This window comes from Marmota flaviventris, chromosome 17 (assembly GCF_047511675.1).
Source record: "Marmota flaviventris isolate mMarFla1 chromosome 17, mMarFla1.hap1, whole genome shotgun sequence".
Lineage (NCBI taxonomy): Eukaryota > Metazoa > Chordata > Mammalia > Rodentia > Sciuridae > Marmota > Marmota flaviventris.
In genome coordinates, this window is record NC_092514.1 from 62,965,069 (window position 1) to 62,988,778 (window position 23,710).

The 23,710-nt window shown below is 52.9% G+C and overlaps 1 protein-coding gene across 2 annotated transcripts in view; it reads left to right on the plus strand.

Moving 5' to 3' along the window:
• Mrc2 (mannose receptor C-type 2) overlaps nt 1-22,814 on the plus strand; it is a 55,045-nt gene extending 32,231 nt beyond the window's left edge. The window contains exons 6-30 of one of the 2 annotated variants that reach the window (XM_071603286.1): nt 129-272; nt 3,715-3,903; nt 4,043-4,197; nt 6,026-6,133; nt 7,628-7,743; nt 8,198-8,346; nt 9,191-9,408; nt 10,109-10,251; nt 11,551-11,653; nt 12,176-12,314; nt 12,421-12,456; nt 12,751-12,911; nt 13,020-13,087; nt 13,709-13,809; nt 14,119-14,261; nt 17,981-18,095; nt 18,211-18,374; nt 18,534-18,642; nt 19,164-19,402; nt 19,543-19,711; nt 19,804-19,953; nt 20,262-20,381; nt 20,568-20,747; nt 21,229-21,255; nt 21,360-22,814. In XM_071603286.1, the coding sequence (XP_071459387.1) occupies nt 129-272; nt 3,715-3,903; nt 4,043-4,197; nt 6,026-6,133; nt 7,628-7,743; nt 8,198-8,346; nt 9,191-9,408; nt 10,109-10,251; nt 11,551-11,653; nt 12,176-12,314; nt 12,421-12,456; nt 12,751-12,911; nt 13,020-13,087; nt 13,709-13,809; nt 14,119-14,261; nt 17,981-18,095; nt 18,211-18,374; nt 18,534-18,642; nt 19,164-19,402; nt 19,543-19,711; nt 19,804-19,953; nt 20,262-20,381; nt 20,568-20,747; nt 21,229-21,255; nt 21,360-21,583 (3,470 nt within the window). In that variant the 3' untranslated portion in view covers nt 21,584-22,814. The remainder of the gene's footprint in view (nt 1-128; nt 273-3,714; nt 3,904-4,042; nt 4,198-6,025; nt 6,134-7,627; nt 7,744-8,197; nt 8,347-9,190; nt 9,409-10,108; nt 10,252-11,550; nt 11,654-12,175; nt 12,315-12,420; nt 12,457-12,750; nt 12,912-13,019; nt 13,088-13,708; nt 13,810-14,118; nt 14,262-17,980; nt 18,096-18,210; nt 18,375-18,533; nt 18,643-19,163; nt 19,403-19,542; nt 19,712-19,803; nt 19,954-20,261; nt 20,382-20,567; nt 20,748-21,228; nt 21,256-21,359) is intronic. The other variant, XM_071603287.1, reaches the window with a different exon arrangement.
• The last annotated feature ends 896 nt before the right edge of the window (nt 22,815-23,710 follow it).

Consider the following 23,710-nt stretch of genomic DNA (forward strand, 5'->3'; position numbering starts at 1 on the left):
ACTGAACTTCTCCAGCTGGCTCAGGCTTCCCAGGGAGTGAAGAAAAGCAGAAAGCTCTAAGGAAGGTTCCAGGGGCCACAGTGTGAGCTTCTCCCTCCTGGGGTGCTGGCGCCCTGCCCGCCCCACAGATCAGCCGGACAACCCAAGTGAGGAAAACTGTGGGGTGATCCGCACTGAGTCCTCGGGTGGCTGGCAGAACCGCGACTGCAGCATCGCGTTGCCCTATGTGTGCAAGAAGAAGCCCAACGCCACGGCCGAGCCCTCCCTGCCAGGTGAGCCACAGGGCCTTGGCCCAGCTGGCCCCGCCTCTCCTCTTGCTCTTCCTCCCTGTTGTCCTTCAGTTGTTCAGCTAAAGTCTGAACAAACTGGGATGTGCCATGAATTCATTTGGGGAACATTGGATGGGAACTGTCTTAAGTGCTGAAAGCAGAGTGCCCTGTTGGAGTCCACAGTCTGCTGAAGGTGACAGACATCTTTACACACTGTTACAATATTCTGAGTTATGGGCTTTTATAGAAAGATGTATAAGAAGTGCTGGAGAAGAAGCTAATTAAGGTTCTGAGATTTAAGGTTTTGTGGAAGTGACATTTGACATTTGAATGTAAGTTTAAAAGGCCAAACAAGGTTGAGAGAAGGGCATTTCTGACAGAGGGAACCACGTGTGCAAAGGTATGGAAGCCTGGACGCACACCTGGCGGATCTAGGGCATGGCGAGTCATGCAGTTTGATTGGGGAAGTAGACCTTTCTTAGAGTGTGGTCCTCAGACCAGCAGTGAAGCATCACCTGGGAGCTGTTTAGAAATGCAGACTGCAGGCCCTGCACCTGGTTACCTGCATCAGAAGCAGGCATGGTGGCTCATGCCTGTAATCCCAACCACTCTGGAGGCTGAGTCAGGAGGATCACAAAGCAACTTAGCAAGGCCCTCAGCAACTAACTTAGAGAGAATCTGTCTTAAAATAAAAAATAAAAAGGTCTGTGAATGTGTAAAGCATCTTTGGGGTCAATCCTAATACCTGCCCCCCCCAAAAAAATTGAATCTGAACCTGAACTTAATAAGATCCCTAGGTGACTCATGTGCGGGTGTGGTTAGGTAGCAGTAGCTTATGGGCACAACAATGAGAAGTTTAGAAAGGCAGGTTGCAGCCAGTCCTTGAAGGGGCTTGGCTGCTGCTGCTGGGCAAAGTCTGGGTGGGGCCAGGTGGGCTGTGGGCAGCTTTTGCAGGGTTTTAAGCCAGGGAGAATCTTCTAGCTCACATTTGTGATTCATTGAGATAGCTCCAGGGGCCTGATGGGGGAGTTTGGGGTGACAGGCAGTGCCTGCTTTGGGGACTCTGCCCCTTAGCAGTGTGTGGCCTGGACAAGCAGCCTTGTCTCTGAGAGGCAGAGTCCTCACATGCAAATTCAGAAGGAATGCACCCCCATGAATAAGACACCAAGGAGCATTTCTGTAGGTAGTGGTGGGTTTATTATGTAGGCTGAAGGGGCTCCTGCCCCTGTCCAGCTAGCCGTGGGGTTGGTAAGGGAGGGATTTTCACAAGGAACATAGCAAAACTAGAAAAAAAGAAAGAAATTCACAAACCCATAGAAAATAAAAAGCCAAACTTCTGCTCTGGACCATGAAAACCTTTTCAAAGATTAATTCAGGACTATCAGTCATGCCTTGCCCAAAAGGTCAGGAGGAGCAGCATCTAGGGTGCCCACCTCTTTTTTTTTCCTTAATATTTTTTTTTAGTTAAGGACCTTTATTATATTCATTTGTTTGTATGTGGTGCTGAGGATTGAACCCAGTGCCTCACACAGGTGAAGCAAGCACTCTACCACTGAGCCACAACCCCAGCCTGGGTGTGCCACCTCTTGCTGGAGGAAACCTGGGTCAGACACCAACCCCAGGTCTTCCCAGATGCAGGCTCTGTCCCCTGGGTCTTTCCTACATGGCCCCTCAGGCAAGTCCTCCTCCAGCCTGCAGATGTCGGTGGCCTCAGATTTCCCCCCTCACCCCAGCTCTCTGAACAAGGCATACTTCTAAGTAGTTGTTCGAGTGGGTTCTGCTTTCCGGGTCTCATTACGTAAGACGTGCCATTTCAGAGGCAGGCGCCACCGTGCCCCGAAAGCGTCCACATTGCCCCAGCAACCCCTTTTCCTGAGTTCCCTTCCTGCCTTGCAGAGGTTCCCTCTGGTCTGAACAGTCACTGAAAATCAGTTCTGTCTAGGGCCAGCCTCCGGTCTTAACTCATTGACTAACAAGAGATGAATGACAGCTCCTGAGCCAAGGAGCGAGCCCGCTCCAGCTCTCGGCCCACCCACTTTGCCCAGACTCCAGCAAAAGGTATGGCTGGAGCCTGGGCGGTCGTCGGGGATGGAGCTAGTCCCAGAATCCCAGTCTAGGGCGATAGTTCCAGTGGGCACACGCCTTCCCGCCTGGCCAGGCCGAATCCTGCCTGAGCCTGACATTGTGGGTGGTTTGGTGAAGTTCCTTTTTCTTCTGCCAAGACCCAAGTGAGGGCTTGTTGGCCTTAGTTGCCCTGGGACCCCAATCCCTAGAGGGCTACTCGGAATCTACCAAAGTCGGGACAAAAAAAGGGTCCTGGGGTACAGGGAGAGGAGTTCTGGGTGTGGGAGGGACTAGAGGAATCCTGATCAGGAGATGCAGCCAATTTGCAGTGACTATGCACTCACCCACCAGACCTTGGACTGCTGGTGGGCAGGACTGGGTCCCGCTGATCTGGAGATCAGGAAGGGTCCTTGTTCCTGGGTGTTGAAGAGTAAATACCCGAGAAATGTCAAGGAAAATGTAGAAAGCAAGTTTTATTTAATAAAGGAACAGAGTCAGACTTCTCCAAAGAAAAGGGGCCTCAGAATTGTGTAAGGGTTGTGTCTTGCTCTTTTATAGACCCCAGAACCCCTTTCTTTAATTATTGTCTTTCCTTCTTTCCCATGGAGGTTAATTGTTAGCAACCCAGAGTGCCCAGGAGCAAGATTGGGGAGGTTAACAACCCGTTGTTCTCTCTTTGATAATCAGTCTCATCCTTTCTCTTACCTACTCTGACTGCTCAACATTTGCCCTTGCCTCATTTTGTGGAGGAATCTGATATATCCTGTCACTTAGGCCAGGTGTGCTGTAGGTGGATTGCTTTTTGGCAAGGCATCTGGAAGGGGAGGGTCAGCACAGTGGGTCCATTTTATAGAATTATTCTCTTAACCTCATATATCCACCGGTCTCATCTGTCCCCTTACACCACTACTGACTCAAGGCTCTTTCTCTACCATCTTCCTCCAATACTGCCTAGGCCAACACAGAGCTGCACTCAGTGAATGTTATTTGTGAGAATAATGGCAGTTCCATTTATTAAGCAAAATGGTCACAAGCTAAATTCAACTCAGCAGAAAACCTCATTTACAGAGGAAGGGACTGAGGCTCAGGGGGCTGGTTTGTCTTGACCGCATGCCCATCTCTTGCTGAGAGCCACAGCCAGAGGCGCTATACAGTCCTGGGTGGGGTCTGCACCAACACTTTGATCTCCACCCTGGGTATCCAGCAGCCGTGGAGGGTTTTGCTTCAGCATCTCCAAGACTGTTCTGGGCGTGGAAAGCAGATCTAAGATAGGTTTGAGAAGGAAGCCACTTGGAGGCTCTGCCTGGGTTGATACCGAGTGGTGTTGGTACCCAGACTGGGTGGCTGGGTCTCTGAGCAGTGGCCTTGTGGGTCTCCACAGACAGGTGGGCCAATGTGAAGGTGGAATGTGAGCCCAGCTGGCAGCCCTTCCAGGGCCACTGCTACCGTCTGCAGGCTGAGAAGCGCAGCTGGCAGGAATCCAAGAAGGCATGTCTGCGGGGTGGCGGCGACCTGCTCAGCATTCACAGCATGGCTGAGCTCGAGTTTATCACCAAGCAGATCAAGCAAGGTGAGGGGCTGCCCGGCCACATGCCCAGGGTAGAGGGCAGGGCCTCTGCGCTATCCATCCTGTCCTGTCTCTGATGGTGGCTGAGGCTGGTCTCTCAGTGTCCTCTCTCCTCTCCTCTCCTCTCCTGCTGCACCCCCAGAGGTGGAGGAGCTGTGGATCGGCCTCAACGATTTGAAACTACAGATGAATTTTGAGTGGTCCGACGGGAGCCTTGTGAGCTTCACCCACTGGCACCCTTTTGAGCCCAACAACTTCCGGGACAGTCTGGAGGACTGTGTCACAATCTGGGGGCCGGTGAGATCCTCCTTCCCCATCACAGGGCCACAGAATCCACCCTAGTGGTACCCCAGCTTGCTGGGTTTCTGTTCTCGCGACTAAAAAGCTCAGGGGTCACTCCAGTTAAACTGGGCTAACTGGGCTGCACGAAATAACCACACAAGAGACACAAATACCTTTTTCTTTGGGGTCGCTGTGATGGCTCTGACCTTAAGGGTCCGCAGAAAGAGAGAGAGAGCGAGAACATGCGCTGACCCCTTTTATTGAGGAGAAGCTATTCAAATGAGGCAAGGGGTCAGGTTTCAGGGGGCTGAGTCTATCTTCATGATGTCCACTGTCAGCAGGTTGACTGACACCTGGGTAGGCCACACCCAAGGGCACAGTAAGAGAAGGGGACACACACAAGGCACTTCCATGGAAGATTCTATCCTAAACAGGGCAAGGGGTTAAATATAACCCCTTGTAATATAACCCCTGTAATAAAAAAGGAACAGGTGAGCATAGCTTCACCCATGGGGCTGTAGCAAGACACACCCATGCACGAGACACCGACCCTCCCACCCAAGAAGGGTGGGGAAGCTCTGCCACATTTCTGCAACTGAGCGCCTCAGCACCCAGCCTGGGAGTGTGACTCAGTCACGTGTAAGGTTGGTCTCCCACACCAGCTGAAGGACATCCTACTCTCCTTCCAAATGAGACACTGCCAGGGTTTGAATTTCACCTCCATCCCCTGCTAGTCATGTCACCTAGGGCAAGTTACTCACTGGTCATTTGGAGGATTAGAGGAGTTAATTCTCCTGTAGCCTTAGGCACTGCTGCCTGGCCCACTCTTGGTCTCCTGCCAGCTGTTCCACATGATGTGAAGGCTTCACAAGCAGGGCTGCTATCTGCCAACCCTTGACCCCAGCCCAGGGTCCTGTCTTCTCAAGAAATTATGGGGTTGTGACTGTCTGCTGTGGTTTTGAATTAGGCAGGGTGTGCGTAGGTGAAGGAATTGATGTAAAGTATTAAGCAGAGACCCTTTAAAAGGGAACAAAGCCACAGGGACAGGTTACCCATCCCTGGGACTGACAGGACACTCTGTTTCAGATACTGCTAACAGTGCCAGGGACTGCAACAGCAGAGCCATTGTCCTTGGGGGATGCTGTTTAAAAAATTTAAAAACATTTATTGAGTGTCTCCTTTGTGCCGGGCATTATCTGGATGCTAGGACACACAGTCACTTGTGCCCTTGGGATGGGGCTTAACAGCAGACATGCTGCTGCCTGAGAGGCTGTGGGAACCGGGCAGGGCTCAGACATTTGTAGAGGCTTCTCCAGCTTCCTCAGCTGAGGCTTGGTTCTGGACACATGGCCCCTGATCTGCCTGGTTCTCCAGCAGTCACTCCCTCAGCAGCGGGGTCACTTTTCAGGATTTCCATGACTTGAAGTCATCCATAGTCCAAAAAGAAGTGGAAAATTTCAGAACTACTTCATGAACTTTAAATAACGTTTATTACAGTGTGTTTTATAATTGTTCCACTCTTGGTTGTTGCTGATAGTCTCTTTCTGTGCCTATTTCGTAGGTTAAACTTTATCATAGGTATAAAAACAGAGGATATATAGCACCCACTGGGAAGGTCTTGGAGCTTATCCCTGGGGATAAGGGGGACTACTGTATACCTTGGGAGTCCTGTCTACCTTGCTGTTAGTTGCTCTAACAATCTTAGCCAGACAAAGAGAAGTCAGGCCAACTGCTGAGAATCAGCAAGTCAGAGGCAGGGCCACTTCTAGAAACCAGGTTTCCAGAAGGTTTAGGGAGACTTAGGGGGAGGGGACTGAGACTCTCTCTCACTGTGTGTCCCCAGGAAGGTCGCTGGAACGACAGTCCCTGTAACCAGTCCTTGCCATCCATCTGCAAGAAGGCAGGTCAGCTGAGCCAGGGGGCTGCTGAGGAGGATCATGGCTGCCGGAAGGTGAGGGTGTTTCTGGAGTTGCCCTGGGTGGGGCCAGCCAGAGGGGCTCCCAGGAGAGGCCGGGTGGCGGGAGTCCTGCAGCCTCACCCAGCACCCCGCCTCCTTGGTGTCCCTTTCCTGGGCCTCCTCCTGAAGGAGCCGGATGGGGTGAGACAGGGTAGAGAGGCGGCGAGGAGGAAGCAGAAGTCCCCAGCCCCAGCCCTCAGCCCCTCTCCTTGGGGAAGCCACTTCCTAGGGCAGCAGAGAACAAAGAAGTGGGGGTGGGTGACCCCCCAAGCCTGGCCCAGTCGTGGTGGGGAGAGGTTCAGTGGCCCAGGCCTCCTCCCCCTCTGCCTCACTGGCACAGGCCTCTGTCTGGCACAGCGAGTGCCTCTCTGTCTCCTCTGGAGGAGTGGGATGTGCCTTTCCCTCCTGTGCTCCCAGCCCTATTGGGCTTCCAGAAGTTCAGAGAGGGAAGGAGAGGATTAAGGAATAAAAGGCGAGTGAGGGACAGAGCAGTGAGCTGGCCACAGAGGGAGAGTGAGTCACCACCCATTTCTCTCCTCCAGGCCTCCCAGCTCCCCCACCCCTATCCCCCCAACCTGGCAGGGGATGTTGGTTATAAAGGATACTTTGTGGCCTTTGGCTCCTCCCAGCAGCCCCTCCCTGCTGGTCTGGCTCCTGTTTTCCTTTGGGTTAAGCCCCTTACCACAGTCCCCCCTACCCAATCCAGACCCTCCCCCAGGAGAGGAGCAGGAAATGCCAGTGGGCATGATCAGATGGGGAGAAAGGAGAGAGCAGACAGGGGCCAGCCAAGGAGCCTGGGGTCAGTGTGCTCAGCGTGGGGACAGGGGCTTTGTCCTGGGTTGGGTGGAGTGGAGGTAGGGGATGGTGAGGAATTGCTAACCGCCTGGCACCAAGGCCCGCCTGGTATGTGTGTGGAGGGTGCTGAGTGGCCGTGATTAACACTCAGCCTGGCCAGGGGTCTTTGTAACCCCTCTGATGGACACTTAGACACACCACACCTGCTTCTCTTCTGCCTTGGCTCTGCTGGTCTCTAAGGGTCTCCTCCTGCCAGGCGCATCCTCCCCATCTGTAGGCCCTGACGACTGCTCAACTTTCTCTGCAAGCTGGCATCTCTCCCAGCTTTTCTTCTCTGGTTTCCTAGCCAATCGGCAGTTTCCCCCCTGCACCCCCCACCCCCACCCCGTGCCTCTTGGTTTAGATGCCTCTCATCTCTCTGAGCCAGGCCGTGGGTCGGGTCCATCAGCCACAGCCACACTGGGACCTTGCTTCTAGCCTGTTCTGACAGTTGTGAGTAGCGGTGGGAGAAGGGAGAGGGGAGAGTGACCAGGTGCAAAACACAGCATAGGCACGGGGGTCAAATCTGTCACCTCTATCCTGTGCACATCCAGCAATGCCCCTGATGGCATCCCCTGCCCCAGGATTTTTTGGCAAAGATGGAACATTATCCTCTCCAAAGACGGCCCTCTTCTGTCCTCTCTCTTGAGCCAGGGTTGGACATGGCACAGCCCATCCTGCTACTGGCTGGGAGAGGACCAAGTGACCTACAGTGAGGCCCGGCGCCTGTGCACTGACCATGGCTCTCAGCTGGTCACCATCACTAACAGGTACAGGAGGGGTCAAGACCCACTCTTGCCCATGTCCTGTGTAATGTAGCCCCTCCCACAAACGGAGTAGTGTCCTGCCACCATGCCCAGAGGGACTTGGAGTCCTTTGAGACTCAATAGGCTCCTAGTTCTTTTTGAAATCTTATCACAAGAAAGAGTCATTTGTTAGGCAACCTCAGCGTGGGCAGGGCAGGGGCAGGCACAAGCATGGGCAGGATGCCCAAGGAAGACAGACCTTGGCTGTGTCTGATTTTCTCTCCTTCCTTCTCAGCAAGGCAAGGGGTGTGGATGGTAGAAGAGGGAGCTGGGTTACTCCGCAAGCCCCCAGGTTTCTCACTTCCCTGAGCAAGTTACTGGCCAGGCACATCCCCCGAGCTCCTAGAGCAGGGTGACTGGCCTGTGGCCAGGGAGTGGGGATAGTGACTCCTTACCATGACCAGTCTGCCCCCCAAAGGTTCGAGCAGGCCTTCGTCAGCAGCCTCATCTACAACTGGGAGGGCGAGTACTTCTGGACAGCCCTGCAGGACCTCAACAGCACCGGCTCCTTCCGCTGGCTCAGTGGGGATGAAGTCATGTACACCCACTGGAACAGGGACCAGCCTGGTGAGCCCCACCCCATGGTACTGACAGCCTCCTTCTTTGACTGGCCTTGGGGGAGCTGGGAGGCCGTGGTGGACTTGCCCTGCTAGGTCTGTGCTCAAGGGCTTCTCAGGGTAATGACCATTTGTCCAGTGTGGCCTGTTGGTCAGGCAGGCCCTGGAGGCAATCTGTTTACTGGTTTTGCATCCTCTGAGTCCCAATGTGCTCACCTGTCAAATGGGATGCCTTCCTCATAAGAGGCTGCATGAGCCTTAAATATATGTAAAGTGCTAACACATGGAAAGGGATGATATATGTAAAGTGCACAGAATAGTGAGCACAATACAGTGCACTGGATAGACATTAGTATCATTACCATTGCACATTAGATTTTTTTTTTGGGGGGGGCGCATACTGGGGACTGAACTCAGGGACACTCAACCACTGAGCCACATCCCCAGCCCAATTTTGTATTTTATTAGAGACAGGGTCTCTAATTGCTTAGGGCCTCACCATTGCGAAGGCTGGTTCTGAACTCTCGATCCTCCTGTCTCAGCTTCCCGAGCTGCTGGGATTACAGGCGTGGGCCACCGCACATGGCTCACATTAGCTTTTTGAACCCTTTCCATAACCTAATGAGGTAGATAATGAGAGAGGCTCAGAAAGGTTAAACAACATACCTAAGATCTCACAGTAAATAAGCAAAGAACTAGGACTCTACCTCATTCCTTCCTCCCACCTGGGCTCGGACTCTACAGAGCTTGTCTCTGCAGAGATGGCCAAGCGTGCTCCCAGTCGGGACTGCAGTGGTACCCTGCAAGAAAGTGAGTCCTCCTCAGTCTGTGGTTCTCCTCTCTCCCTTCATCAGGGTACAGCCGTGGGGGTTGCGTGGCCTTGGCCACAGGCAGCGCCATGGGGCTATGGGAGGTGAAGAACTGCACTACGTTCCGGGCTCGCTACATCTGCCGACAGAGTCTGGGCACACCAGTGACACCAGAGCTGCCAGGGCCAGACCCCACACCCAGCCTTACTGGCTCCTGTCCCCAGGGTTGGGCCTCGGACCCCAAACTCCGGTACTGCTATAAGGTAGGGCAGCTTGTTGGCATGGTGGGGTATAGAAAAAAGCAAAGGGGCAGCTTATGTGGGGAGCCTGGGGGAGCAGCCACCACACTGCAGATAGCAGTAGTTTCTGATGAAACTCTCACCAGTGGAATCTGAGGCCTGGCAAATAGTAGATGAACAGTAAACATTTGAGGAATTGAAGGAACCATAGAGATCATCAGTGTCAGAGGTTCCCACATGTGGGGACAGAATGTACTTCAGAATTACCTGAAGAACCTGAGAAAAATCTAAGCTCGCATGCGTGGGCTTGAGTTTGAGCCCTAGCACTACAAAACAATAAAATAAAATCCAGGCTGTCACCATGGAGATTTGGATTGAGTAGGTCTGGCTGGGGCATGGTAATATGCCAAGTCTGGGAGTCTTTTATTACATGCAGAAACTGAAGTCCAGAGAGAGGAAGGGACTTGCTTACAGCAAGCTGTGGCTCTGCTGGGATTAGAGCCCAGGTTGTCCCACTGGTCAGGGGACAGGGCACAGCTGCTCTCTCCAGGAGCTGACTGAGCTGGACACCTTCCCCTGGGGCTTGTTCTCTGATGGGCAGGATTGTCGTTGGTCCAGCGAAGCCACAGCACTTTGCGTTCTTGCTGCCACGTGGAGGGTGGCAGTTGTCACCTGGAGAGGTGCCAGTGGAGACCCATTAGACAGCTGGCCTCTGCTCTTGCAGGTGTTCAGCTCAGAGCGGCTGCAGGACAAGAAGAGCTGGATCCAGGCCCAAGGGGCCTGCCAGGAGTTGGGGGCCCAGCTGCTGAGCCTGGCCAGCTATGAGGAAGAGCACTTTGTAGCCAACATGCTCAACAAAATCTTTGGGTAATGAGCCTGGGACAGGGGGCTGCCTGTATATGCACGGGAGCAGCCATGGCTGCTGACTCTAGGCTGTGTGGGGCAAGAGGCAGGATGGACAGAGTGAAGGTGGCCCCAGCCTGTCTGAGGGGTTGGAATAACTGTGTATCTTCCACTAGTGCCAGGACCATCCTGTCCCTCTGAAGTAGTCATGGTCCCCTGGAGACCTGGGCAAACACACTGGTGTGATCCATTCATTCATAGGAGACTCCATGTGCTCACAAACCTCATGGAGCAAGCAACACCCTCTCAAATGCAGACTTTCCATTATAAGCCTACAACCTGACTCAAGTTAAGCATTTCACCTCTACCTTACACCATCCCTTAATAACCCACTCCATGATAAACCATCCTGAGCTGGGGCACTGTGTCACACGCCTGTAATCCCAGCAACTCAGGAGGCTGAGGCAGGAAGACTGCAAGTTTGAAGCCAGCCTCAGCAACTTAAGAGAGGCCCTAAGAAACTTAGTGAGTCCCTATCTCAAAATAAAAACGTTTAAAAAAAGGTCTGGGGATGTGGCCCATTGGTTAAGCATCCCTGGTCAAAATAAAACAAAACACAAAACACAAAACCATCCCCGTGGGAGAAGAGAGGCTGCAGCTCTGCCCTTGGGGATCCCTCCAGGACTCCATCTCTGGTCTGTGGGCTCCAACTACTATATTCTGTCACATAGAACTTGTCATCCCTTAGATCAGGAAAAATCCCAATGAGTCTTAATTCCAGGGATATTTTCTCTCATCAATCATCAAGAATTTGACTAGTAATTTTAATAGCTCACGTTTTCCACTGACCCTGGGAGAGAGGTGAGGTTATTTGCCAAGGTCACAGAGCTGGTCCATGGGTAAATTAGGACTTGAGTCCAGGTTTATTTAGTTCCAGAGTCTCAGGTTGCTGCTACATGCGGGACAGCTTCCTAACCTGCCTAAAGTAAAACACCCAGAACTTCGATGAGTAGGGAAAGCAAGGGAAGGGGAGCCAGGCCACTGAGCCTTGAGCTGGTAGCCTGGTCCAGCTATCCTTATCTCCAAGGAGAGACTTTTCTAAAACAAAACAAGAACACCCCTTTCCCCCCCCACCCCCCCACCCCCATGACCCTTCCAAAAGAGTGCTTTGGTGGGCCAGTGTGAAGTTCAGGTGGAAAGGCATCAGGCATTGGGGACTGCCCAGGTCACAGATGAGAGTGGTCAAGTGTTATGTTGAGATGCCTGCAGCTCTCACCTCCCTCACCTCTCCTCTCTTCTGCCGCGCCCTGGGTTCTGCTGAAGTGAGTCAGAGCCTGAGATCCATGAGCAGCACTGGTTCTGGATTGGCCTGAACCGTCGGGACCCTGGAGGGGGTCAGAGTTGGCGCTGGAGCGATGGCCTAGGGGTAAGGTGGACTGGCAGAGGCGCTGGACCAGAAGGTGGGTGGGGCTGGTTTGTGGGTGGAGTCTGGTGGGGCAGGGCCAAGCCTGGAATGGATGGGGTCTCCTAGAAGTAGAGCTTCCAGAGAGCTGAGAGCTGTCAGGTAAAAAGGGAAGCAAGCTGGATAGGGTGGCATCCGCCTTTACTCTCAGCGGCTCAGGAGGCTGAGGCAGGAGGATCGTGAATTCAAAGCCAGCCTCTGTAATTTAGCGAGGCCCTAAGCAATTTAGTTTAAAAAAAAAAAAAAAAAAAGCCTGGGGAGGTGGCTCAGTGGGTAAGTGCCCCTCAGTTCAATCCCCAGGAAACAAAAAGGAAACAAAAACAAACAAACAACAACAACAACAACAAAAATGGTTTGAGAGGGGACACCCAGGCCAGGTTGGGAGTTCCTAACTCAGGCCAGGCCTTAGGTGTCCCCTGTCCTGGGGATGGGGCGGCCTGCGCCTCCTGCCTTACATCCCTCTTCCCTCATCCTGCTTCCCTCCAGTTTTCTTACCACAATTTCGACCGGAGCCGGCACGACGACGATGACATCCGGGGCTGTGCAGTGCTGGACCTGGCCTCCCTGCAGTGGGTGGCCATGCAGTGCGAGACACAGCTCGACTGGATCTGCAAGATCCCCAGAGGTTGGGTCGGGTGGCACTGTGGGACGCAGAACAGAGGGAGGGGCGCGGGGCCGGGATGCTGGGGAGGGTCTCCTTCCCCTGCAGCCTTTTTGTCCTTGTTCTGTAGGCGTGGACGTGCGAGATCCGGACATCAGCCCTCAAGGTGAGGCCCCAGTCTACCCCAGCCCACCGCGACCAGGAACAAAACCAAGGGGATGCAGGGTTCCAGTGGAAAGGGGACTGAGTTGACTGGGGTTGGACGCCGCAGCCCTGTAGCCTCAGAAGGAAGGGAGGGAGGGAAGGAAAGCGCAGGGTCTGGAGCCGGGCCCATTGTGCTCAGCCACTGTGCCTGGGGAGGTGGGGGGCGGCCTGCCCTGGCTCTGCCCACCCCGCGGTGCACATCCGGGGCTTGGGAGGCTGTCATAGCCTGACTTCCACCCCCTGCGCTGCTCCGCAGGCCGGCGGGAATGGCTGCGCTTCCAGGACGCCGAGTACAAGTTCTTCGAGCATCACTCCACGTGGGCGCAGGCGCAGCGCATCTGCACTTGGTTCCAGGCCGAGCTGACCTCGGTGCATAGCCAGGCTGAGCTGGACTTCCTGGGACACACCCTGCAGAAGGTGGGTTTGAGAGGCCGCGGGTGCGCGGGCTGTGGGCCGGGAGAAGGCAGGTCGGGGATTGAGGGCAGGGAGGCGGCCAGCCCTCACCCGCCCTTCCCGCTCCCCCAGTTCTCCCGGGGCCAGGAGCAGCACTGGTGGATCGGCCTGCACACCTCCGAGGGCGACGGGCGCTTCAGGTGGGAGAAGGGGCGCATGCGTGGATGAACAGCCGCATCTCCAGGCTAGAGGTTGGGAGGCTGCCCGCACACAGAAACAGACCTGCGTTAGAATCCAGCGCTCCTTGCTGGCTGTGTGGCCTTTCTCCGGCCTTGTTTCTCTCATCTTGCAAGTGGGGAATAATGAGGCCTGCCTTCTAGGATTCTTGTGAGAATTTGAAATAATAAAGGGAAGTCATTGTAACAGCAGTTAGCACATATTGGGTCTAAATAATGGCAGCTCCTATTATGTCTGAGGTTGTTCATCATGAACGAAGCCTCTTAGGACGTGGGCAGAACATATGATGGTTCAGAAGGGACAGTATATTCAGTGCCCACCATGCATCAGTGGCTTGAAGCAGAAGGACCGGGAGTCCATGAGAATCTGAGCACATCTTTGCTCTTGGATTCCCCATGCCCAGGTTTTCAGGCTTCTTAGAGAAAGGATTGCTGGGGAGGGCTGGACCTTACCTGGTGGATCCATGGCTGCACCGAGCTCTGTAGCTCTGAGCCCACTCCCCTTTCTCTTACTGCCATGTGCTGCACACAAGGGAGGTTGAGCCCTGGTCAATGCTGGAGTCACTCCATTCTGTGCTGTTGCAGGTGGATAGATGGCTCCATTATAAACTTCATCTCCTGGGCACCAGGCAAACCTCGGCCCATTGGCAAGGACAAGAAGTGCGTGTACATGACAGCCAGCCGAGGTGAGGGTGACGGGGGTGGGGGACACAGAGGGTGCCATCAGCGTGGAGAGGGTCAATGTTGGGGGTGGTAAGGTGAGCAGAGGCCATCAGTCTCTTCTTATTCTCTTTGTACCCAAATCCAAGAAGGGCTAGACCCAGAGAGGGTTGGTCCCATCTCCATGACCCTCATGCCAGAGGACTTGAGTTCAGAGCTGGACATAGCCCCTGAGCCCCAGCCCAGCATCAGTCCTCTCATGGCATGAGGCAGAGAGTACTGCCAGCCATGATGTGCCCTGCCCTGGGGGTGACTGCCTTTTCTCCCCTTCCCAGAGGACTGGGGGGACCAGAAGTGCTTGACAGCCTTGCCCTACATCTGCAAGCGCAGCAACAGCACCAGAGAGACACAGCCCCCTGACCTCCTCCCTGCAGCCCAGGGGGGCTGCCCCTCTGGCTGGAACCAGTTCCTCAACAAGGTAGGAGGTGGGGAGAGGGCACCCATGGGAATCATAGCGTTTGCTTATACCCACCTTCTTGTCTTTTACTTGTCCCCAGTGCCAGGGCTAGCCTCCTTGGAAAATGATAGTGTAGTCATTCTACCAGGAACTGAAGTTGTCCAAAGTCTTCAGTGAATTTTCTAGATCAGTGATTGCCATACTTTTTGATAATAAACACTTTTATTAGTAAAACAAAATATTGAACATACATACCCAAACATTTTATTTGTGCATAGGTGCATGGGTGTCCATAAAATACGTATTTACTTCTACACCGATGTGACTAATGTTATATGTGGTAAAAGAACAAAAGAATTTGAAGCATCAGCTAAAAATTTTAAAAATAATATTTTAAAATTAAAAATGATTAATGGTATGAATTGAACTCACACAAATGGTCAAATATAATAATTATTAAGTTAAATAATCTGGGGCTGGGATTGTAGCTCAATGGTAGAGCACTTGCCTAGCACATGTGATGTGGTGCTGGGTTCAATTCTCAGCACCACAAAAAAAAAAGATATTGTGTCCATCTACATCTAAAAAAATTTTTTTAAAATAGTTAAAAGTATTTTAATAAGAACCATGTGATTGCATATATTTCATTATTTTTTCTCTGCAACAGAAAATCGATATCATAATTTTTAAATTTAACTTTACTTTTTAACTGATATATAAGAACAAAAATGATCCATATTTATGGGGTACCATGTGATGTTTTAGTACATTATACAATATGTAATGTTTAAATCAGGGTAAACATATCTGTCTCCTCAAACATTATTTCTTTGTGGTGAGAACATTCAAAATCCTTTCTTCTAGCTTTTTGGAATATGCAGCATATTATAGCTACAGTCACCCTACAGTGCAATAGCACCCCAGAACTTGTAGCTTCTTTTCAATTATAACTACTACCCACTGGGCAGCCTTTCCCCATCCCTCCCTCCTTCCTATTCCCTCAGCCTCTGGTAACCCCCTTCCTCCTCTTAATTTCTATGAGAACAACTTTTTTACATTCCACATGTGAATAAAACATGTGGTACTTGTCTTTCTGTTATTTCATTATTTTTTAAGAATCTTGATTTGATCCTTTGTGATGTCTACCCACTAAACAAAGGTTTTGTTTTAAAGTTACATACTAAATTTTTCTCTTCCCATTTGCCTCAAAAATGAATCAGAAGACCTGATCAAGAGGGTTAAAAAATGTCGGAAGATTTTTTTGAAAAATAACATTTTTGGAAGTTTCTTCTTCCTGAGTGTTTCGAGTGTGCAGTTACAACAGTTTGGGGCAATAAAAGTAATCAAAAGGAGTGTGTTTCTAACCATATTTTCAAAATGCTCCCTCCAAGGTGTATCTTCCTCAAAGTGGTTCCTTTTGCATCCATGGGCTGATTTATTAGACCTGATTTGATCTTCAATTTTTTTTTAATTGACAAAATATTTATACCAGGAAGCTGGGTGCAGTGGTGTATGCCTCTTATCCCAGTGACTTGGGAGGCTGAGGCAGGAAGATCTCAAGTTTGAAGTCATCCTGGGCAACTTAGTAAGACCTTGTCTCAAAATAACAAATAAAAAAGGGCTGGGGATGTAGTTCAGTGGTAGAGTGTCTCTGGATTCAATCCCTAGTATTCCCCTCCCACGCAAGAGTTTATACCATCATCATCTCTTTGTTGTATGTGGGCATCATTGTATCAGAATTAACTTCTGGCCATGGCTTCTTTGCAGGACATTTTAAGACCACTTAGCCCTATTGTGAGGATTAGATTAGCTAATTTTAGATAATAAAATCCCTAAATCCTTGTTACACGTTAGAATGCAGCCAGCCTTAGTGTCCTTAGTCCTTACCCTCCTTAGAAGATTTAAGAGACTACCAACCCTATTTAATCTGTACAAAAAAAGAAAAAAAAAATAAGACATGTATTATTAAAACTTTGGAAAATGCAGAAAAAATAAAACCAAACTCACCCATGCTCTCCAGAGGTCACCACTATCAGTATTTATTACTCTCCTTCTTGTCTTTTCCCATGGAATTAAGATCATAGTAAATAATGCAATTTCATATCTTACTTTTAATTCTGAGTATCATATTTTGGGCATTCTCTCAACGTCATTAGATTTTTCTGGAAACTTATTCTCGATGGCTTCTTCCACCTAATAATTAAAATGAATATATTTTATATTTGTAATCAGTCCCTTTCTTAATTTGTCAGCATCATTATATTAAAGCCAGTCACTCTCCTACCTCATAGGAAACTTTCCAAGTATGCAAGCTTATTGGTTCCTTCACTATACCCCCAGGCTCCTTCCTAGTTGTGTGCCTTTGTATCTCCTTAGCATCTGGGTATATAAAGCCTTTTGAGTCTGCTTTTCCCACTAGCTCTCAGCTCCTGGGGAGCAGGGCTGCAGGGCTGCTGGGATGGGACTCTACTATTTAATGTACTGATATCCTAATTAATATACTTGCCCTGTTACTTCTTTTCTTTTCTTTTTTAGTTGTAGATGGACACAATACCTTTATTTTATTTATTTATCTTTATGTGGTGCTGAGGATTGAACCCAGGGCCTCAAACATGCTAGGCAAGTGCTCTGCCACTGAGCTACAGCCCCAGCCCCTGCCCTGTTACTTCTTGCTTATGCTGTTGTGACCTTGCTGCTTCTAATATTATAATTAATTCTACTTGTAATTTAAGTAGGGCCTGAGCACAACTCTAAACTACTTCTGTGAAATAAAAATCCACAAACTTGGTGACAAACCTAAACAATAACAACAACAAACCTCTTGCAATATTTCTGGGTGTATAATTTCTAATCTTTTTTCAGTGCTGGGAGCAAGCACTCTACCACTGCCCTATATCCCCAGGGGGCTTCACAATTTTCTATCCCAAATCCATCATCCACATCAATAAGTTGGTGCTAGAGCTAATTGGTATCGGTGAGGGAACTCACTGGCCTACTCTGTCATGCTCAGCTATTGTTAATCCTACAGATGACCCCAAAAGATGGACTTTCATTCCTACTATACAGAAGAGTACATCGAAGCCAGAAAGGTAAAGTCAGAGCTGGCCTCTGACTTTCACCTCCTCTCACCCCATCCCCATCCCTGTCTTTGTTTCTCCAAAGCTTCTTTATACCCATTCTTCCCCCATCACACCATCTCAGAGCAGGAAATTACTGAAAATCATCCATTTCTTCACTCAATATAAAGATTTTCCATAGGGGGTTCTTTTGACCTTATGGAACTAATAAAGGTGGGAAAAACATGTAAAGTCAACAGACTTAGCAAAGACCATTCAAAAACACAGATGAAAATATTCTGGGGATGATCATTTAAGATCAAAGAGAAAGATAATGGATATCAGACAGCATTCAGAAAGCTGTTTAGCAGAAAGCAAGATGGATCTTGTCTCCGGGTGCTTGGCCCATTCTCTGACATCAGGGCAGGAGAGCGCTTGGTGGCCCAAAGAAGTCCTCCCATTTAAAAAATCCCCCGAAGGACGGGCACACATGTGTGAATCTCCTTTGCCAGGTTGGAGCGTGGGGTCCTTGCTCCTGGAGACCCAGAGGTCCTGGTCTGACATTGTTGTCTCACAGCTTTAAAGCTCCCCAGGACCTGCTACTGATGGGTGCACAGTGGGGGTTTCTGGGTTTTGGGTACAGGAAGGTGGAGCTGGACATCACAGCCCCGCTCTGCTCCACAGTGTTTCCGAATCCAGGGCCAGGACCCCCAGGACCAGGTGAAGTGGTCAGAGGCGCAGTTCTCCTGTGAACAGCAAGAAGCCCAGCTGGTCACCATTGCAAACCCCTTAGAGCAAGGTAGGGCCAGCCCACAGGGAGGCATTGGTGTCTTCAAATACAGTCCTCCCAAGTGGCTAGAGGGAGCAAGCAGGAGCTGCCGCTGTCACTCACAACTCTCTTCTGGGGACTGTAGCATTCATCACAGCCAGCCTGCCCGAAGTGAACTTTGACCTTTGGATTGGCCTTCATGCCTCGCAGAGGGACTTCCAATGGGTGGAGCAGGAGCCCCTGCTGTATGCCAACTGGGCACCAGGGGAGCCCTCTGGCCCCAGTCCTGCTCCCAGTGGCAACAAACCGGTGAGGGGGCCCCTCCACTCTTCTTGTACCCACAGCCTTCATCCGTGGGGTGCCTTTGCCATGGGGTCTACCTTCCTCAGCCTTTTGCTATTCCTTTGGGGACTGTGGCACTAGACGGGGCAGCTGCTGGGACTCCTCTGAGCAGCTCCTTTCCCCCAGACCAGCTGTGCGGTAGTCCTGCACAGCCCGTCAGCCCATTTCACTGGCCGCTGGGATGATCGGAGCTGCACGGAGGAGACACATGGCTTCATCTGCCAGAAGGGCACAGGTATGTGTCACCAGAGAACTAGGAAACTCCAGGACTGGTCTGACTGCTTTGGGCCATGGCAGGAGGAATGAAACATGGTCCCCTACCTCAGGAGGGGACCCCAGAGTCATATATGTGCTTGGGAGGCAGATGGGCAGAGAGGCGGGGTGCGCTGGGGAACTCAGGAGGAAGGTTTGGGGGCATGGAAGGACTACTAGAGACAGGCAGACACTAGGCTGTGTGATGTGCCAGCATGCCTGGTGTCAGGGACTTATGTTCCAGAACTTGCCAGCTCCCAGCATGGGTTCCCTCTGCCATGGGTTTCTTGATCGGGGGAGGTGAAGACCTTAGCTTTCTCCTCTACTTGTTAGAAAACATGTGTTACTAATAACAGTGGCTGACACCTACTAGGGTCAATCTGTGCCAAGCCCCATGCTTGGTAGAGACATGGCCTTTGCCTGACGTCTGTGACACCAGCCTCATGCCTGGGAATGGGGTTTGGGAGGCAGGGCCCAGCCTGAGCACTGCCCCCCTCCCTGTAGACCTCTCCCTGAGCCCATCCCCAGCAGCGTCGCCCCCTGCCCCGGGCGCTGAGCTCTCCTACCTCAATGGCACCTTCCGGCTGCTGCAGAAGCCGCTGCGCTGGCATGACGCCCTCCTGCTGTGTGAGAGCCGCAACGCCAGCCTGGCCCGCGTACCTGACCCCTACACGCAGGCCTTCCTCACGCAGGCTGCCCGAGGGCTGCGCACCCCACTCTGGATCGGGCTGGCCAGTGAGGAGGTGGGCTCCCAGCGCTCGCTCCCGCCCTGGCCGCCCACCTACCGGCCGCCTGGACCTCCCCTCCCCGTCCCTGCTCACCCCGCCCTGTCTGCCCCATCCTGACTGTCCCCTTCTTTCCACCCATGGCTGCCTGTGCCCAGGGCTCCCGGAGGTACTCCTGGGTCTCAGAGGAGCCTCTGAGCTTTGTGGGCTGGCAGGAGGGGGAGCCCCAGCAGCCTGGCGGCTGCGCCTACGTGGATGTGGATGGGGCCTGGCGCACCACCAACTGCGACACCAAGCTGCAGGGGGCCGTGTGTGGGGTTAGCAGGGGTGAGTGCCACCCGCTGGGCTAGGTGCGTGGGCAAGTTATGGGAGGACCCCGGGAGGACGCTGGGCCACTTCCTCAATCCTGCACCCCGCAGGCCCCGCTCGGCCCCGAAGAATAAACTACCATGGCAGCTGCCCGCAGGGGCTGGCCGACTCGGCCTGGATTCCCTTCAGGGAGCACTGCTACTCCTTCCACATGGAGCTGCTGCTGGGCCACAAGGAGGCGCTGCAGCGCTGCCAGAGAGGTAGGGACGGCAGCCGCGCCCGCGGGCCGAGCGGCAGAGACCTTCTGCGGTGGAGCCCCCTCGCTGCGCTCTACCTGTAGGCAGCACAAACCCCAGGGTCCCCCTCAAGTTCTAACACACAGAGACCTTGTGTGACCTCATATGTACAGTATGGTCTCCTGAGGCAGAGACAGACAGACAGACACACACAAACGCCTGAAAGTCTGGAATTCACACCATCCTTACTCAGGCTGCCAGAGAAGCCGGTCTGGGGACTTTGCCACCCTAGGGAGACCTTCTGCTCTGACGCTTGCCTCCCTTGTGCACAGCGGGCGGGTCAGTCCTGTCCATTCTGGATGAGATGGAGAATGTGTTTGTCTGGGAGCACCTACAGAGCTCCGAGGGCCAGAGTCGGGGTGCCTGGCTGGGCATGAACTTCAACCCCAAAGGTGGGTGGGCTGTGTGTGGGCTGGGGAGGACCAGGGCTCAAGGTGTGTAGGGAGAGGCCCTGCTCTGCAAGAGCCCTGGTGAGGGAGGGGAGGGGTGGTTGGAGCACCCCTGCTATCTCCCACGCACGACTTCCTTGCCACCTACCTCCCTGCCCCCGCATCCCCTCAGTGCCCTCTTTCCCATAGGTGGCATGCTGGTCTGGCAGGACAACACGGCTGTGAACTACTCCAACTGGGGGTCCCCGGGCCTGGGTCCCAGCATGCTGAGCCACAATAGCTGCTACTGGATTCAGAGCAGCAGTGGGCTGTGGCGCCCTGGCGCCTGCACCAACATCACCATGGGTGTTGTCTGCAAGCTCCCTCGAGGTGAGTGAGCTTCCTAGCAGGCTCATGTTCTGTCCCTTGCAACCCTATGAAGCTGGTCTTGGGGTGGGGCCAGGGGCCCCTCCTGAGTTTTCAGGGAACACTGTGGGTGGGAGGGCATGAACAGACCAGGGGCAGCTGGGACCTTCCTTTGGAGTACATTAGTCTGCAGGAAGGACTAGCTGTAGGACTTACGTTCCAAATTAGACAGCAAGCCCCTGTCACTTTGTAGAGGTTAAGGGCACATCCCTTATCAGCTCTGTGATGGGGGACCAGTTCTTTGAATGAAGTGAGATCTGTGGCCTCCACTTCCTGAGACATAGAATGAGAATGGTAACAGTACCTACCTCACTTCAGTCCCGGCGAGGATGAAGTGACTTAGTGAAGTGTGTAGCTCTTAGGAAGCACTCTACAAAAATGTTTGCTGAAACTATTGTTATAACTCTCACGATGACGGCATTAACCAGACCCCCTCTTGCCACAGCGGAGGAGCGCAGCTTCTCCCCATCAGGTGAGTGGACAGCAGTGCTGGGACGCGTCCTCCCCAGGGCTCTTCCCCTGGCCCGTGCGGCCAGGACGGGCGGGGCTGCCGGCCTGATGTCCATGCCACCCCAGCAGCGCTCCCCGAGAACCCGGCGGCCCTGGTGGTGGTGCTTATGGCAGTGCTGCTGCTCCTGGCCCTGCTGACCGCAGCCCTCATCCTCTACCGACGGCGACAGAGCGTTGAACGTGGGTCCTTCGAGGGTGCCCGCTACAGCCGCAGCAGCTCGGGCCCAGGAGAGGCCACAGAGAAGAACATCCTGGTGTCTGACATGGAAATGAACGAGCAGCAAGACTAGAGCCAAGGGCGTGGGCAGGGCCAGAGGCTGGATCTGGGGAGCCTGGGGCCGCAGGTCAGCAGGCCCCCACTAGTCACCAGTCCAGCTAGCCTCTGGAGGGGGCCCTTGGGAGTTGCTGTTGGGAGCCAGGACTGGGCAAGACCTGGGCAGGGGGTGGGGTCCTACCCTCCTGTGAAGACCGGACTGAGACCCAGCTGAGTGCAGAGTGCTGTTTTCCTCTCTGGGGGGCCTGTGGTCTTGTCACCTGGGCTGTGCCCCCACAGTAGCCAGAGGCAGGATGGGAGGGCCAACAGGAGCCTCTTTCTGCCTTTCTCCCCACACTCCCCAGCCCAGGCCTGCTGATCCACACCCCAGACCCCCCTCCCTGTTGCAGACCTGGGGAGCCTGCCCTGTCCCCTCAGGCAGCTCCCGGTTGCTTCTCTCCTCCCACCTGGCCACCTGGAGCTATCCTTACCCTTCGCCCTGCTCTCTCTCCTCTTCTCACCCAGCTCCTCCTTCTGAGCCAGGGACCAGTTTGGGAGCCCACTTGCTCTTGGTGGGGGTCAGTTGAGGAGGTTGCATATCTGTCACTCTTGTGTCTGCTGGAATGGCCACGTGGTGTGGCAGGAGGGTCCTGGGTAGGTCGGGCCTGAGAACCAGGGCACCAGTGTGGTGTCTGTGAGGCTGGAGACAGGACTGGGAGAGACACCCCATCCTCCCAAAGGGGAGCTGGGATAGGTTGGGGTGTCATCTCCTGCCGGTCGGGGGAGGGCTCGGTCCCTGAAGGAGTCCCCTGTGGGGACCAAAATAAGTTCCCTAACATCTCCTGTTCCTGGCTCTGATTGGGAGAGAGAAGAGGGAATTGCTAGAGACCTAGGGGCCTGGGAGTAGCAGGAGACCTGGGACGATGCCAGGTGCTTCCCTCTAGTGGGCCCCAAGAGAACAGCACCCTGGCTCCTGGAGTGACCTTGCACGGTTTTTTGAGAGTTTGGAATTCAGCCAGGATGGAATGTGCAGTCAGTCCACTGCCACAGTGAGGGACAATGTGAATGTGGACTTGAAGACATGGTCCCTTTTCTGTAGTCCTTGATTTTTTAAATGTGCCATTATTGTTTTTAAAAAAGGAAAAAAAAAAGAAAAGCAAACACAACACCTTCCAGGAGCCTGAGAGATAAGGGTCCCTGCCTTGTCCCATGCCGAGCCTGGTTCCTCACATCCCTTTAGAGATAAATGTCAGTTTTTGGAGCCTGAATCATGTGTCATTTCTGCAGCCTGTCATTTTGTTTTTGTCTCTGGGCTCGTGGGGACACTCACTCCTATCACCTTTCTGCTCAACCTCTCTGTTCCAGCGCACGAGAGGGTGACAATTTAGGCCACCCCTGCCCAGTAGCACACGAGCTCAGGCGACATAGCTTATAGTTTCCCCTGTGTAAGGGGAGCCCTCCTAGGGCTGTTGGAAGGATTCTTATGAATGAAGTGAGATCATCCTTGCAAACAGAGCAGTGCCTTTGAGCACATGCAGTAAGTGCTTCATAGCTGCTAGCTGCTGCTGTTATTTTTGGACTGAGGCTCTGAGAGGAGCACTCAAGGTGCCCAGGTCAGCCCTGGGTGGGGCCTCCACATCATCATCCTTCCAGGGCAGCCACTATACCTGCCTTCTAGCTGCTAGAAACTTCCTTTTTGTCTTCAGGAACTTTGGACTCTAAAGCTACCCGGAGGCCAGGGAGTGGATTGGCAGGACCTTCGCTCATCCACGCTTTTATTCAGAGGATGAGCTGGAGATTCTGCAGTGAAGCAAGAGAAGGAGAGCCGTGAGGAGCAACAGCAAAGGCAGCTAAGGGCGGGGAGCTGGTTTGCCCTGGTATGCAGGAGGAGCCCCCAGAGGGAGTGAGACTCAGGATCCTGAACAAGGTGGGGGAGTGAGCAAGGCAAACATGTGGCCTGGCCCAGAGCCAGGGATCCCTGGTGCCATAGAGGACCAGCAGGACAGCTAGGCCCAAGGGAGCTTGGGCCGGTGGGGTCCAGAGTGTGGACATTCTTAAGTATGGTGGGAAATCAGTGCAAATGGCTAATCTGTCTGGAGAGGATGTGGGAACTAGACAATGAATAGGAAATGGGGTGGTGGTGGGGGGTAGTGAAAGCAGGAAG